The sequence below is a fragment of the Paroedura picta genome, chromosome 9 (assembly GCF_049243985.1).
Source record: "Paroedura picta isolate Pp20150507F chromosome 9, Ppicta_v3.0, whole genome shotgun sequence".
NCBI classification, from domain to species: domain Eukaryota; kingdom Metazoa; phylum Chordata; class Lepidosauria; order Squamata; family Gekkonidae; genus Paroedura; species Paroedura picta.
In genome coordinates, this window is record NC_135377.1 from 59,811,573 (window position 1) to 59,827,024 (window position 15,452).

At 42.2% G+C, this 15,452-nt stretch overlaps 1 protein-coding gene across 4 annotated transcripts in view; it reads left to right on the top strand.

Moving 5' to 3' along the window:
- NFATC1 (nuclear factor of activated T cells 1) overlaps window positions 1–15,452 on the top strand; it is a 179,615-nt gene that overhangs the window by 116,779 nt on the left and 47,384 nt on the right. For 3 of the 4 annotated variants that reach the window (XM_077352944.1, XM_077352942.1, XM_077352946.1), the window contains one exon: window positions 13,364–14,044. In XM_077352944.1, the coding sequence (XP_077209059.1) occupies window positions 13,364–14,044 (681 nt within the window). The remainder of the gene's footprint in view (window positions 1–13,363; window positions 14,045–15,452) is intronic. The other variant, XM_077352945.1, reaches the window with a different exon arrangement.

Sequence of the window (15,452 nt, forward strand, 5' to 3'; positions counted from 1 at the left end):
CTGCAGGGGGAGCCTTTCTACCTGAAGACAGAGCCAAGAGCCTTAAGTCCATGGTATTCAGCTTCATCTGGAAGCATTGGCAGCCAACTGAAGCAACTCAGCAACTGCTTGACCTCATAGCACCAACAATCGCTGCCATCCCTTTAGGTAGACTACACGTGTGAGTTTTACAAATCTGATTAATCAGACCATAGCTGTTCCGCCAGGCAGGCGGTTGAGACCAGGAAATTATCATTGAAGAAATGCTGGCCTCACTGCTCATAAAGCATCATTATTCCATCCACAAAACAAAACGTCAAACCACCCAATTAAAAATAGCCCACTGTGTAAGGTTTTTAAGGAGGTGATTACTAATAATATATTTTAATTTAAAGAATATAATAACTGTTTTATTCATGTAAATTAATTATTTGTGTATCTTCTGTTATCCACCCTGAGCCAGATGGGAAGGGCAAGTTATAAAAATAAAATTGTTGTTGTTATTATTATTAGGTATGACACTACCAAGCACTCCCTGGGATGCTGCTTCTTGGTTCTCAGAATATTTATTAGGTCTCTGCAATGGTGTTAGAGGATGCCAGCTTGTTTCCCAGGGTCCTCTCTACATGGATGCTTCTTTATCCAGTTGGGGTGCCCATTGTGAAGGGTTTGTGATACAAGGCTAATGGCCCTTGACAAACAATAGTCCTCATATCAACATCCTGGAGCTACATGTGGTGAGATTTGTCCTCCCTTCCTTTTGAGATATTCTCAGGGGCAAGAGGATTTGGATCCAAACAGACAACATCCCCACAATGTACTGCTTCAATAAACAGGGACCCGGAGGCTCTCTACACAGAAACAATAGCAACATGGAAAGTAATTGCAAGATTCGGAGCTTCCTCCAGGACCATTCATATAGCAGAGAATCTGAACACAGAAGCAGTCAACCTGAGCTGGTTTATCAGACCAATTATAAGTGGTCCATCCAGCATAAATTCATCGAAGTTATTTTTGAAACCAGAGGTATCCCCAGGTGGATTTTTTTGCTACTACTGAGTTTGAGAAGGCTCTTGAATTCTGCTCCCAAGTGTGCAGCAATCCAGCTTGCTCTTGAGCAGGGTCATGGGGGAAATAGTGGCCAAAGGAGCAGGCTGCATCCTAATAGCTCCCATCTTGCCCCACCAGATTTGTTTTTCAGAGTTGTTCTGCATGGTGAGCTCAGGATATATCATGTTGCCACCCACTCCAGACCTACTGACGCACGGTCTGATATTACACCATGATGTGGCACATCTGCATGTGGCCATAGGGCAGTTCTTCTCTCTGGGAATGCAGGACATTCTATTTCAAGCCTGAAAACCTTCAGCTAGATATCCCTACAATCAGAAATTGGTCTATTTTGAGTCCTGGCCATCCACCAAAGGGATGTGATGGTTTGTCCACCAGCTGCCATTGAGTACCTGTTATCACTAGCACAGGGAGGACTAGCTGTTTCTTGAGTGTAAACCCACCTAGCAGCCCTTTCCATTTTTCATGAGGATATGGAAGGAAATTTGCTTTTTGTGCACAATCTGGCTCAATGTTTTTTTTTTCAAATGGCTGTCCAGTGTTTTCCTTTCCACACCCTGTTGTCCTTGGTGTTAGCCAAGGCTGGTGATGTACTCATTAGCACTGTTCTCAAGGAAGGTGGCATTTGTATTGGCAGTTACTTCCGCCAGGAGAGTTAGTGAGAGTTAGCAGCCCTCAGGGTTGATCCTCCTTTCCTGAAAGTGCTTAGTGAAAGGGTAGTGTTTCACCAGAGCCTAGACTTCATGTCTAAGATGGTCTCCAAGTTCCACCTGGCAAAGGAGATTGCTCTCCCAGGTTTCTTCCCATCTTCAGGATCAGAGGCAGAAAAGTCCCTGCTCACCCTTAATGTTAGGAAGGCCCTCCTCTACTATATAGTTAGGACCACATCATTCCATAAGGATAAAGCATTGTTTAGTTATTATTGGGACCCCAAGAAGGGAAAGGCTGCCTCTCCCCACTTCTTGTCCAGATGCGCGGTAGCTGCCATGCTGTTCTGCTATGAGGTAATGGGAATTCCCTCACTGCTGGAGGTGAAGGGGTGTACCATCAGAGTGCAGGGTTTGTTAATTGCATTCCACAGAAAGGTACCTCTAGTGGACATCTGCTAGACAGCCACCTAGTCAGCAGAGGATGCGTTTGTGAAGCACTACACCTTGGATGTGCCATGCAGAAAATATGCAGAGTTATTCTGCAGGCTGTGTTCCAGTGAGAGTTTCACCTAGGGATGTGCGCTTTGGTCCGCCTCAGACGAAAATCCTCCAAAGCATTGCTACTTCGCAGACAGATTGCTGCTGCCCCCACCCTCCTCGCCCCTGCTCTGGCTGTACCTCTATTTCCCTCTCGCGGCACCCCCGCAGGGACAGTCGAAGCCTCCCACTGCAGGTGGCTTGTTTTTTGCCACTCTCCTCTGTGGCCCTTTACTTTAATGAGCTCTGAAGCGCCACTTTGGAGATCTCTCAGGCTTCAGAGCTCTCCGAGACAGCTTCCTCTGAAGCCGAGGCAGTCCAGATTTTTAGGTGAGTGCACAACCTTAGTTTCACCCCTCCTCCTCTGGTGATTAACTCAGTAATGGTCCCAATGTGAGGCTGCACTGAAGACATAAGGTGAAAATAGGGTTGCACTTACCTGTAACAGTTGTTCTATGCAGACACACATTCCATCCCTCCTACCTACCATGGACTCTCACTGGGCTTACCTTTCTGTGGGGGGTGGGGGTGGGGACAGGGACTTTGTGGGAACTGAGGGAAGCGGGAGCCCACCACTGCAGCACATGATACCCTGGGCATGAAAACCCATGCCCACATCAGCTCCATACGGGTCAGGAGTTTGGCTAGCAAAAAATATGTCCATGGATGAACTGCGCAAAAACCATCACAACGTGTGTCTGCACAGAAGACGTCTACTAACAACTGCTAATTTTGTCCACATTACTGTGACTTTTGCAACATTTTTCAAATGTTTATGGCTGTATCTGGATTTACTCCCAGATACCCTTAACAAGATGATCTGTTATACTAGAAACAAATTGCTTTTTTAAGGAAGATGAAAGCATTTGGAAAGAGGGTTGTCTGTGGTATGCTCACTAATATCAGTTATATCTCTGGTAAGCAAGTGTCGCAGGTTTTTGAAGTAAAGTACAAACAATTAAAGCATTCTTACTTTATTACAGTGTTGATGGCTTTTGTGTTTAACCCTAAGGGAGTCCCAGTTGGGAAAATTGGAAAAATAAGATCTGCTTAAGAACTGTTTGCTGTAACACTGCGGAGGAGGAGGGGTTTAACAATTGCTTGCATAAAGCAAGTAGCTTTAAAAATTACAGATATATCAGATAATACAATTTTATGTGTTTAGCTATATAATACATTACATGGTTTTACATTAGTAAAGAACTTGGAACCCATACGAAAATAAATAGCATGTATTTTATTTTATAAAAGCTTTCTCCTGTTCCATGATTTTCCCAGTCTGACTTCAAAATTTCCTGAAATTACATATCTCTATTCTTACATTTAAAAGTCTGGAGTAGAATTTTCCTTATATAAAACATAAGTTGGAGTGGGGACATTTAAATAACCCATTTCATGGATCCCTTGTGCAGTTTTGCTCTCCATTTTGTACCATACGTTAAACTTGATATGTGACTTGATAAATAAAGAGTAGAGTTGCCAGCTCCAGGTGGAAAATATCTGGAGATTTGAGGAATGTGCCTGAGGAACATAAGAAGAGCCCTGTTGGATCAGACCAAAATTCCAGCTATTCCAGCATCCTGTCTCACATGGTGGCCTAATGTTCCACTGAATGGCCTACAACAGGTCATAGAGACCTTCCCCTGGAGTTTCCTCCTGGTCCTGGGATTCAGAAGATTACTGCCTCTTAATATGGAGGTTCTCCTCAATCACCATGGCTAGTAGCCACTGAAAAACCTATCCTCTATGAAACTATTTAATCCCCTTTTAAAACTATTTACTCCTGTGGCCATCAGTCTATCCTCTAGTAGTCAATTCCAGATTTTAATCACTCTCTGAGCAAAATAGTATTTTATTTTTTTTTCCTGTCCTGGACGTACTACCCATAAACTTCATTGGACACCCTTGAGTTCTAGTATTTTGGCAGAGGGAGAAAAAATTCTCTGTCACCTCCCCCCCCCCCCAGCATAATTTCATAAACCTTTGTCATTATCTCTTTTCTCAACTGAAGAGTACCAGACCCCTCAACTTTCCTCACAGGGAAGGTTTTCCAACCCCTAATCATTTTGGTTGCCCTCCTCTGTACTTTTTCCAACTCTGAGGTGTCCTTTTTGTGATACAGTGACTGAGCGTGTACCAAATGAGGAGGGTGGGATTTATATATTTGTATTATTCCTTAGATTTTTAGCCTGCCACTCTCTGGAGACTCGTGGTGGGGCACAATATATAAAATCCCCATAAAACTTCATAAAAAACCTGCCCCAAAGACAGAACAGACAAACATGGGCTAAGATAAGATAAAACAAGATTGATCCTCCTTCCCCCATACCAGCAGCCATCCATCCCCCAGGGTGGGGTATGCTTGATGTTGCCATGTAGCCTGAGGAAGGGTCCCATTGTTCCTAGGGGGTGGGACTTAAGTGGGGTGTGCTTCTTTCAAAGTGGCCATTTACTCTGGATGAATTGACCTCTGTAATCTCAGGAGATCTCCAGCCACCACCCAGAAGTGCAACCCTAATAAAGAGAGCCCATCTTAGAATCATAGATTTGGGCCTATTCTGCATGGAGCACGAAGAAACTGACTTAAAAGAATCAAGTTAATAACGCTGTATTTTACTACATCCAGTATTCTGCATTACACAAAATCCTTTTGAATAAATCGTCGCAATCTCCTTTGCATGGGGAATCTGTATTTGAATAATGCCTCCCATAAGAGTACTTGGAAGGGGCCATATGTGCCATCTAATTCAACCCCCTCCTCAATGCAGGACAAGCCTAAAGCATCCATGATAAGTTTCTGTCCAGCTGCTGCTGAAGGACCACCTGTGAGGGGGAGCTCACTACCTCCTTAGGCAGTTTTCCACAGCTGAATTACTCTGACTGTGATTTTTTTCTCCCGATACCTAGTCGGTAACATTCTACATGTAGTTTAAACCCATTACTGCCAGTCCTATTCTCTGCTGCCAACAGGAACCACTCCCTGCCCTAAAGCATTTGACCAAGACAATTTAAAATGCTTTCTAGCCATGAGATTCTGTGAAGTTTCCTTTGCTGGTAGTACTTCTGTCCTTTTTTCCTCTTTGAACACAATGGTATTGTGGAAAGAGTTTACCATAGTTGTTACTATAAACTAAATAATGGCTAGGTGGCATGGGACAATATGTGTTTTAAATGGAAATGTGAACATTGGTTCTCCTTTCTTCGGCACATGCTCTTTTTCTTTGCAGTTCACTGTTTTTTTGGCTGTTGCGTGACATAGTATTCCTTTTTGATATTTAACAGGCTATGAAAAAGCTGGCAGGACTTTGTCAGTATAGTTTCCAGTTGGAGGCAGATGCATTTTGTGACCCTTTGCAAATAGGCTGCTATCAAGCCCTTTATACTCTGTAAATGGGGCATTTTCTCAAGTAAAAGAGTAGAACTATAATATTTTTATTGTTATTCCTGCATTTTCTCTGATTTTAGGAAGGCTTTTTGTCCCATGTCAGTTGTGAATTGATGTACTAGCCTCCATGCTGCTCATAAGTGCCTCATCTGCTTGCCAGGATTCAAGAAAATATGCCTAATTTATAGACTGCAGCCAACGAATGCTTTAAGTAGACATTCTGGATGTTAGTACTTCTGCTGCTATCACGCCATGTACCATCTGCACCTATCAAACTGCTAAGTCATGTCAAAAAGGAGCATAGACTCCAAGGAACTCTGTTTCAGAAACTAAATGACTACATTTTATCTTGAGGTTCCATCTTGGTCCCGTCATTTATAAAATCAGAATGTGTATTGCTCTTATGATATCTCTTTGGAGGTCGATGCCACATGTGAAGTCTAGATATGAGACGACTAGACTCAGGTCACTGATGGTACTGAGTAAGCCCCTGGTTTCAAGTTATATCCAAAGCATGCTTTTTCCAGTTAACGAAGTACTAAGCAGGAAATGGGCAGAAGACACCTTGAGGATTTCTGTCCAAGGATATCTGAGTGTGGCAATGGACAAAAGTAGCTTAATATCAATTAGATATTATTCTTCATATTAAAGAATCCAAAAGTAGAGACAAACAGTACAGCTTAGTTTTCTACAAGCAGCACTCAACTTTAGCGATACTACTCAGTTACTGGCTAACTCATGCTTCTGAGCATCTCTGCAGGCAAGAAAAAGTGCTGAGTTTGCTAAGCATTCTCCCTTGAACTCTACATTCTGCATACAAATTGAACAGATCTTCATATAGATTGAAGAACCAAGGAGATAAAAGATGTCTTTTTCTGACACTTTTGCCAGTTGGAGACCATTCTGTTTCTCCATGTTTTATCCTAACATTAGTCTCTTGTCCAGAGGACGTTGTACATCAAAACAATCAGATGTCATGGCATCTTCATTTCTTTTAAAACCAACTATACTTTTCACAGCCTGCACAGTCAAATCTATAACACAGAAGCTGATTCTTTTCCTGAAATTCTCTAATATACCCCAATAACTAATGTAAATGTGTAGTGACTCTTAGCACCAATTCCTCTTATCAATCCAGTTTTAAAATCTAGCATTTCTCTTTCCAAACAGTCTTTGTTGTACAATTTTAAACATTACTTCCATGAAAAATCATTGTGATGTTCTAATAGTTACTGCAATCTTTGATATCTCCTTTTTTCCTAACTGGTATGTAAATTGAGTGTTTCCAGTTTGCGAACCATTGTTTTGTTTTCTTTATTCGTTGGCATATTCTTGTTAAGATTTTAATGGATTCCATTTCTATATCTTGGAATACCTCTGTCAATATTCCATCTACTCCTGGTGGTTTGTCCCTCCAAATTGCAGCTTTATCTTCCATTTCTTAAATTGTGGCTTCTCTTTCAAAATGTTCTTCTTTGAAGGATCAGCCATCCTTTCATATATACTTCTGAGAGCCAGGGTGCTGTAGTGGTTAAAAGCATTGTCCTCTAACCTGGAGAATCATGTTTAATTCTCCACGCTTCCATATGAAGGCTTCTGGCTGAATGTGGGTTAGTCACAGTTCTTTCAGATAGATATAGGGACAGGTCCAATCAGCTTTTTCACTCCAGCTTACCTAACTTTTTCACTCCAGCTTACCCTTACTGCAGCCCCAACCTCAACCCATTTTACATGCCTTTTGTCTATTCAGGTCCCACAATCCCCAGCAGAGCCTTTTGGGTGATCAAAGAGACCCTTGTGCTCTTTTCCCCAAGTGAAAAAGTTGGTTGGATCCAATCCATACTTTCTAGGAAATGAAACAGAAGAAACCTGCAGAGAATATCATTTTGTCAAAAGTGGATGTACCATAGCTGATAAAGTTTCATTATTAATATGAATGACTTTATTTACAAAACAACTGAATATGTTGTGGAACCTTTCAGCTGCCCTAACTGGTTTAGAGTGGCCATGTACAGCTGAAAAATAGGCTCTTACTCATGTAATAAATGAGCTTATTTTTTTAAAGGATACCAAATTCTTAGTTGTCATAAGCAGTCATTGCATTATGGCAATAGGCAGTTGAATGCATTGTAGCCTTGCTTTGTGGAGGGAAATGGCCCTCTTTCTTATACATTCTAACAGCCAAAAGCAAAATATATCTTAGAGCAATAAAAAATATGGGTCTCTAACATGTTGAAACAAATAGGCCTGTTAGGAAAGTCATACATTTTTAAATTGATCATGCTCGTGCTTTTTCAGCAAAAGTTGTTCATTATCTGTTTGTCCACACATTCATATTCACATTGAGTCTCATTGTTTTAGCCAAGAGTTCTTTCATTAAGAACTGGCAACCCCTTTAAATATTATTATTATTATTATTATTATTATTATTATTATTATTATTATTATTATTATTATTATTATTATTATTATTATTATTATTATTATTATTATTATTATTAATATCCCGCCTCCCCCGAAGGCTCGAGGCGGCTCACATAAAACCCCATCCCCTAAAATCCATAGCAACGAACAATAAAATTACAGTAATTAATAATCAATCGGTCAACAGTAAAAACAAGTGATGGCATAATCCTAATCATCCAGTCTCCGCATCCTCAACTGCAGGGAGGTGGAGGGAAACTGACACTCGCTACCGCCAGCCTGATCCTCCTCGCTGCCCGGCCTCAACCATAAGCCTGGCGGAAGAGCTCCATCTTACAGGCCCTGCAGAATGCTGGTAATTCCCGCAGGGCCCTCAGCTCTTCCGGGAGCTCATTCCACCAGGTCGGGGCCAGGACCGAAAAGGCCCTGGCCCTGGTTGAGGCCAGGTGGGCTTCCTTGGGGCCAGGGATGACCAATAGATTAGCCCCAACAGAGCGTAAAGCCCTGCGGGGGGGGTATAGGGCGAAAGGCAGTCCCTCATATATGCTGGGCCCAGACCACGGATGGCCTTGAAGGTCAAAACCAAAACCTTGAACCTGATCCGGAATATAACCAGTAACCAGTGCAGCTGCCTCAGGACTGGCTGGATATGGGCCCTCCACAGTGTAGCTGTGAGGACCCTAGCAGCCATATTTTGGACTAGTTGCAGTTTCCGGATCAAGCCCAGAGGCAGGCCAGTGTAGAGCAAGTTACAGAAATCAAATCTTGAGATGACCGTCACATGGATCACTGTGGCCAGGTGTTCAGAGGACAGATAGGGCGCTAGTAGCCAAGCCTGGTGGAGATGGAAAAATGCCTGGCCAGCTACCTGCTTAACCTGTGCCTTGAGTGTTAGTGAGGCATCAATAGTCACCCCCAGATTTCTGGCCTGAGATGCGATATTGAGTTGCGTCCCGGCCAGAGAGGGTAAGCGCGCTTCCTGATCTGCCCCCCTATAGCCCAACCACAGGACCTCCATCCTGGAGGGGTTGAGTTTCAGGCGACTCTGCTCGAGCCATCCAGCTATGGCTTTCAAACATCTGGCAAATAGATCTGGGGGGGAGTCCGGGTGGCCATCTATGAGGAGAAAGAACTGGGTGTCATCAGCATACTGATGGCAACCAACCCCATAACTCTGTACCAGTTGAGCCAGAGGGTGCATAACAATGTTGAATAATGTGGGGGATAGCACCGAGCCCTGTGGGACCCCGTAAGGGAGCCGATAAGGACCTGACAGCTCTTCCCCCACTGCAACCCTCTGGGTCCAGTTTTGGAGGAAGGAGCATATCCAGCGCAAGGCTGTACTCCGTATCCCCGTACCAGCGAGGCAGCTTGCTAGCAGCTCATGATCGACCACGTCAAACGCGGCCGACAGATCTAAAAGAACTAGCACGGCAGAGCCGCCTCGATCGAGCTGGCAACGGAGGTCATCCAACAAGGAGACCAACACCGTCTCAACCCCATGGCCAAGACGGAAGCCAGACTGGTATGGGTCAAGCGCCGAAGCATCTTCCAGGAACGCTAGGAGCTGGTCCACCGCAGCCATTTCCACCACCTTCCCCAGGAACTCTAGATGTGCTACTGGGTGGTGCTGGGTCATGCAGGTCCAGAGCTGGTTTCTTGAGGAGAGGGCATACCACCGCCTCCTTCAACGCTTCAGGAAACTCCCCCATTTCGAAGGAGCAGTTGATGATATCCCTGAGCTGGTCACCTATCTGACTACTGCTCCCCTTAAGGAGCCAAGATGGCCACAGATCAAGGGGGCAGGTGGTCGCCCTCATCCTCCCTAGCAGCCTGTCCACCTCTTGTAGAGCGAGCCGCCTGAAGACATCAAACGTCACCTCCATAGGCGGCCAACAGGCCTCCAGTTCATTTACTGTATTAACCGTGGCAGGAAGGTCAAGGTGAAGCGACAAGACTTTATCCACAAAACAGCTGATGGCCAATATTTCCTGTTATTTTGGCGCCCTTCCTCCAGGGCAGTAAGAGATCGAACTACCCTAAATAATCGAGCTGGGCAAGAGCTATATAGCTACAGTTCCTGCAAAAATGTGGTTCTGAATCTGACTTTAAATTAACTGATCAAGTATAGAACCGTGGATTCCTCAATGTGGACTCAGAAGAAAAAAAGGAAATCACGAGGCACAATGATACAGTAGTCTTCTCTACCCCCTTTATGAAATCACCAGATGATTATGAGCATTTTGCCAATGTGATACTACAACTACTACTATGACAATATATTGGAAGAGCAACCACTGATGAAGATAAAACAGAAAGCGGGTCACTTAACCTAGGATCCCGTTTTGGCTGACTCTTTATGTTTGACCATTTAGAATTTATGTTATAACCTTTTCACTTATAAACATAGAGAAGACTACTGTATCATTGTGCCTCGTGACTTCCTTTTTTCTTCTGAGTTTAAATTAACTGAGGCATGACTCACCTTGCTGCCTAAAATCATCATTGTCAGGCCATACTAAATATTAACCTGAAAATAATTAAGCATTTCAAAGACTGCTATATTTTAATGTATTTGAATTTTGGGATATTGCACAAATAGCCTAAGTTGTTGTTGTTGTTGCTGCTGTTGCTGTTGTTTGATTTATTTCCCGCCACTCCCTGGGTAGGCTTGTGACGGGTGACAGTTGTCTTAAAACACCCAAATAAAACCCCATTAAAAGACATTAAAATCATAACATAACATGAACAGAGCCTACTGCAGATGAGTTATTTAACAACTCACACACACATCGATTCCACACATTCATATACAGTGCAAAGCAGTGGGCTTTCAGATTATAGCCTGTAATGAACTGGTTCTGAACAAAGTTCTTCTGAGAGATGCTACTGTAGCTGGCATTAATATTAGTCATATTCAGCATACAGAGTACTTTGCAATTTTTGTTTCTCTGTCTTATCACAATAGTTCTGTTGGATAGGTTGAATAAAAGTGACCTACACAAAGTTGCTCAGCCAGGGTTCCATCATCTTTTTGGGTCAGAGTATACAGATCAGGTGCTCGGATCAGTTGTGACTCCATATGTACGCATTTTTACTCGCTACCCATTTGAAACACATATGTGCACCCAATCAGGAAAGGACAGCAGCCATGCTCACTCATGAAGCAGCTTCCTCACTCCATTATGAAACTTACTGATGCCATTTTCTCTTGATTTCAGGTATTTAAAAGTGTTTACCCAATAACCATTCTGTTTATTGGACAACCTCCCATTTCCTATCTTGAGACCTCTGATAAAGTCATTGTGGTCATATTTATTTATGGGCCAACCATGAGTAGACGGAGAGAACTGTCTTAAGGATATGGATGGTGTTCCATTTCTGAGAACTGGACAATTATGGGTCATACTGAACAGAGGCTCCTGTAGATGAGCTTCTATGCGAAAGAAGGTGGAATCTTTTAGAGCAGCACAAGGAAATGCAGCTGCAAAAGCACATTGAAAGTCCATTATCCATTGTGTGCAGAATGGGCCAACAAGAACAAAACCTTTCCAGAATTAAAAATCATTTGCCATTCTCTATTCATGTACTTTTACACAGATTCATGTCTTAACACAGATTGTTTACTTCATGTGGCATTTCGGACCATTGTTGTTGATTGGGTACTGAACAGATAGATATTCTTTACCATTTTCAAACATTCTTTTCTCCTTGCAAAGGGCTACTACAACCAAAACATAAGTGTTGTTTTCTCTGCAGCACACTTACTTTCTGAGCCTCGTTTAATAAAAACACCTCACAACAAAGCTTAGTTTGTATCTTCTAGGCAGACCCAATGTCAGTGCAATCCTATGTAAATAGATACTCTCTGTATATGGAAAATGTTTCTGAAGAACATAAACATTACCATGAATTGAAAGCTGCCATTCTCTGATTTAACTTCTGAAAAGCAGCCCAGTACACAACTTAGTTACATCACACTGCCATGTTAACCATGACTGGTTGCTATTGAATCTGCAGCAAGGCCCTTTACCTCACACTTAGGTCATGACTAATTAATATGCAACCCCTCAGGCAACTTTTAAAACTTCTGCTGTGGCACAGTAACCTGCGGATTAGAGATGGCCACCGCTATGGATTTAACATTCATCATTTACCCGAGTGAGCAAGTCTTCGTGATAAAATTAGGATTAATTGGCAAGCTTTGGGCAGATTCTCATCTACTGAAGTTAAAGTATTGGATTTTAGGCAATACATTTTTCATTGACTATGGGTGTAATCCTGTGCACAATTATTTGGAAGTATACCCCACTGAAGGTAACAGAATACAAATTACTTCAATAAATTTCATTCCAGTTATACATTAATTTAAATCCAGTTCTTTAACACGATTACAACAGAGATGCTAAACCAGTGCCTTTAGTCATATATTACACTGGCTACTTAACCTGCTTTGAAGTCAGCAGTAGGGAAGCATGAATGGTCTTAACTTTTACAAACACTTTAATAAACACTTCGGCCTTCTCTTCCCGATACTTTTAGAGAGACTGGCTTGTTTACCTGGTTAGTAGATTCTGTTGCAATGATATATGTGGCAGGCAGAGCGATTGCTTAATTGGAAGATTAATCCGTCTGTTCTTGCTTATAAGTATCTGAATCAAGAAAGTCATAGCCTAGATAGTTCTGGCTGAATTCTTTGACCTCCCCTAGTTTAAGTAGCAAAACCATACCACAGACACTGTTTTACTGTTTTTGTTTTTGAAAAAGGAAAGTTAGATTCTAGTTTATTCAAGGCAAAGTCTGATGATGAAATGCGCCGTTTTTCATGAGTTTGCCACTCTCCTGACAGTTTTGTTTTTGTGAACTCTGAAAGCCCCTCTTTTTTTGCCTCTCTGTGCTTTAATTTGCCCATTGTGCAGACATCTATCAAATGGGCCGTCAGTAGCAGTACACATGCAGTAGTACATCCAAGTTAAAATTCTTGCTTTGATTACTACAAATCCGTGGAGCCCTTGGGTCCAGAGCTTCTACTGCAGCGCAGCTATTTGCAAATAGATTTTTATAGCACATTAGAGCTAGAGGAGAGTCCAAAGAAAATAGTCTTTTTCAATATTAGAACCAGCTGTGACTTTCTTGTGTGGATGACTCATTCATATTTTTTATGGGGTGGGAGAACCAGGCAAAGGACACACAGAGTCTTATTCAAGATGTTGTTTGTTTTTGCAAAGGGTATCCTAGCCACAAGCCAACTTGATCATACCAGTGTGCAACCCTGTGTTTATTCAAAGCACTTTTCTATTTTTTATTCTTTCAACAGTTCCAATTATAAAAACAGAACCCACTGACGACTATGAGCCTGCTCAAACCTGTGGACAAAGGAACCAAGGATTAAGCCCTCTCTCCAAGCCGTACTACAGCCAGCAGATCATGATGCCTCCTGATCCTGGCTCGTGCCTCGTGGCTGGCTTCACTTCCTGTCAGCCGAGAAACACTGTGATGTCATCGTCTCCCAGCTCAAGTCCTAAGCTGCATGATCTTTCCAGTCCTGCTTACAAGTGCATCACCAACCCAGGCCACAGCCACCTAGGACTTCAGCAGACCGTTGGAGGGGTCCCCAGCATACAGGAAGTATCAAGGTCTATAGTTGTGCACCCAAGCTCTCCAGATCAGGCATCTCACATCATGCTGCAGCCGCAGGTGAGTCAACATCTGAGCAGTAGCTGTACCCTTGGTTACCAACAAACACTCTATCCCAACAGTCCCTCATCTCCAGTTCCGTCTGTAACCCAAGAGCCAACCTTTGTGCAGTCCTGCAGTCCGACTCACTCATCCATAATGGGTCAGCAGCAACTGCCGAATGTTCAAAGAAATGAATCTCCAGCAGAGCAGCCACTGTCGTTGCCCGAGTTGCATGAGGACAGTAATCATAATTTGGCCCCTATTCCTGTAACGATCAAGTGTGAGCCTGAGGAATTGGACCAGTTATACCTGGATGATGGTAAGTCTTCTGCAGATGTCAAGGTTTGTGTTCAGCCATTTTGATGTGACACTGAGTTTTTTAAAACTCTATAAGCTTTGATGGGGAAGATTGCCAGTTAACAGTCCTGTGGATTGGATTAGGATCTTGCTTGGGCGGACCACGGTATGGGAAAGATTTCTTCCATAGCATCAGCAGTTGCTGAATTGTCTGCATATCCAATAGTTACAGTGCAGTAATCTTAACCATATGGTATTGGCCTATGCCGATGCCAGGGGCTTGCATAATGGCACTGAAACCCCATTTTGAGTTTTCCCATTGTCCATATTATATTACATCTTGAAATAAACAAGCCTGTTATATGGAACCAAATGATGAAACTGCTGTATTTCAGCGAAACATTTTAGATCAAAAATGAAGTCATAACCTTCACTCGTTGGCATTTGAAGTTCAAGCTTGCTTCCCCTCCACACGTTCACCTCCCTTACTTTCTAGTAAATTCGTAGTTGGCCTTTCATTTAAACGTTTCTGCACGCACCACTGCCATGTTAAAATTCTCCAATCAGTGTGTCAAATTTCTAAAGCTTTATTTGTTCATGGTAATAAGGGATAGAATCTGAAATGGGATTATATGGCCTGATATCACTTGATGCCTAAAACCATGTTGGTTATTACAAATTAATGCCATCATGAGGTCCCTTTCAATAACTGCATAATCTCATAAATTGCATTGGGACAAAAGTATTTGCCTTTGAAAAGATCTTTTTTCAATAAAAATAGGCAAGTGACAGTCAGTTAAAGGGGAAATTATTCCCCAAAGCAGTTTATTGTGTGTGTGTGTGTTTTTAACTTGTGAAATATTTTATTCCATTTTAATCAGCAGGGCTCCATTTGAATTCAGAGTTCAAATGCTGGTATTTTAAAGCTGGAATAAGTAACATTATGTTCTATGGCTATGTAGTTTTATAGACACTCTGCTCAGACATGTTACTGGTCTGGAAAGAACTGCAAACAAATTAGGGGTATAACATTGATCAAAACAGTATAAAACAGGTAACAAACATTTTTTTTTTTTGCATTAATGAGATATTCATTTGGACACTGTAGTAATAAAATAAATACGATGCTCAAGAACCACCTCTTGTTTCATTTAGCTCGGGAGTTAATCTGTGTATGTCAAAATATAGGACTTATACAGCCATGTTTAATGCATTGTTTCCCGCTCAGTTCCCTGTTGAAGCATGACTGGCTTTAGAATAGATTAGTTTTTCATCTAAGCAAAATGACATACTTCTTTCTTGTTTTTTTTAAGTGACTTGGAGAAATAGAGTTCAAAAGGAGGAAAATAGCACCTCTAAAATATTTCACCTTATATTTAGACATTTTAATGATCTTTTACGAAATTCCATATAAAGGAGCCAGTCCTACA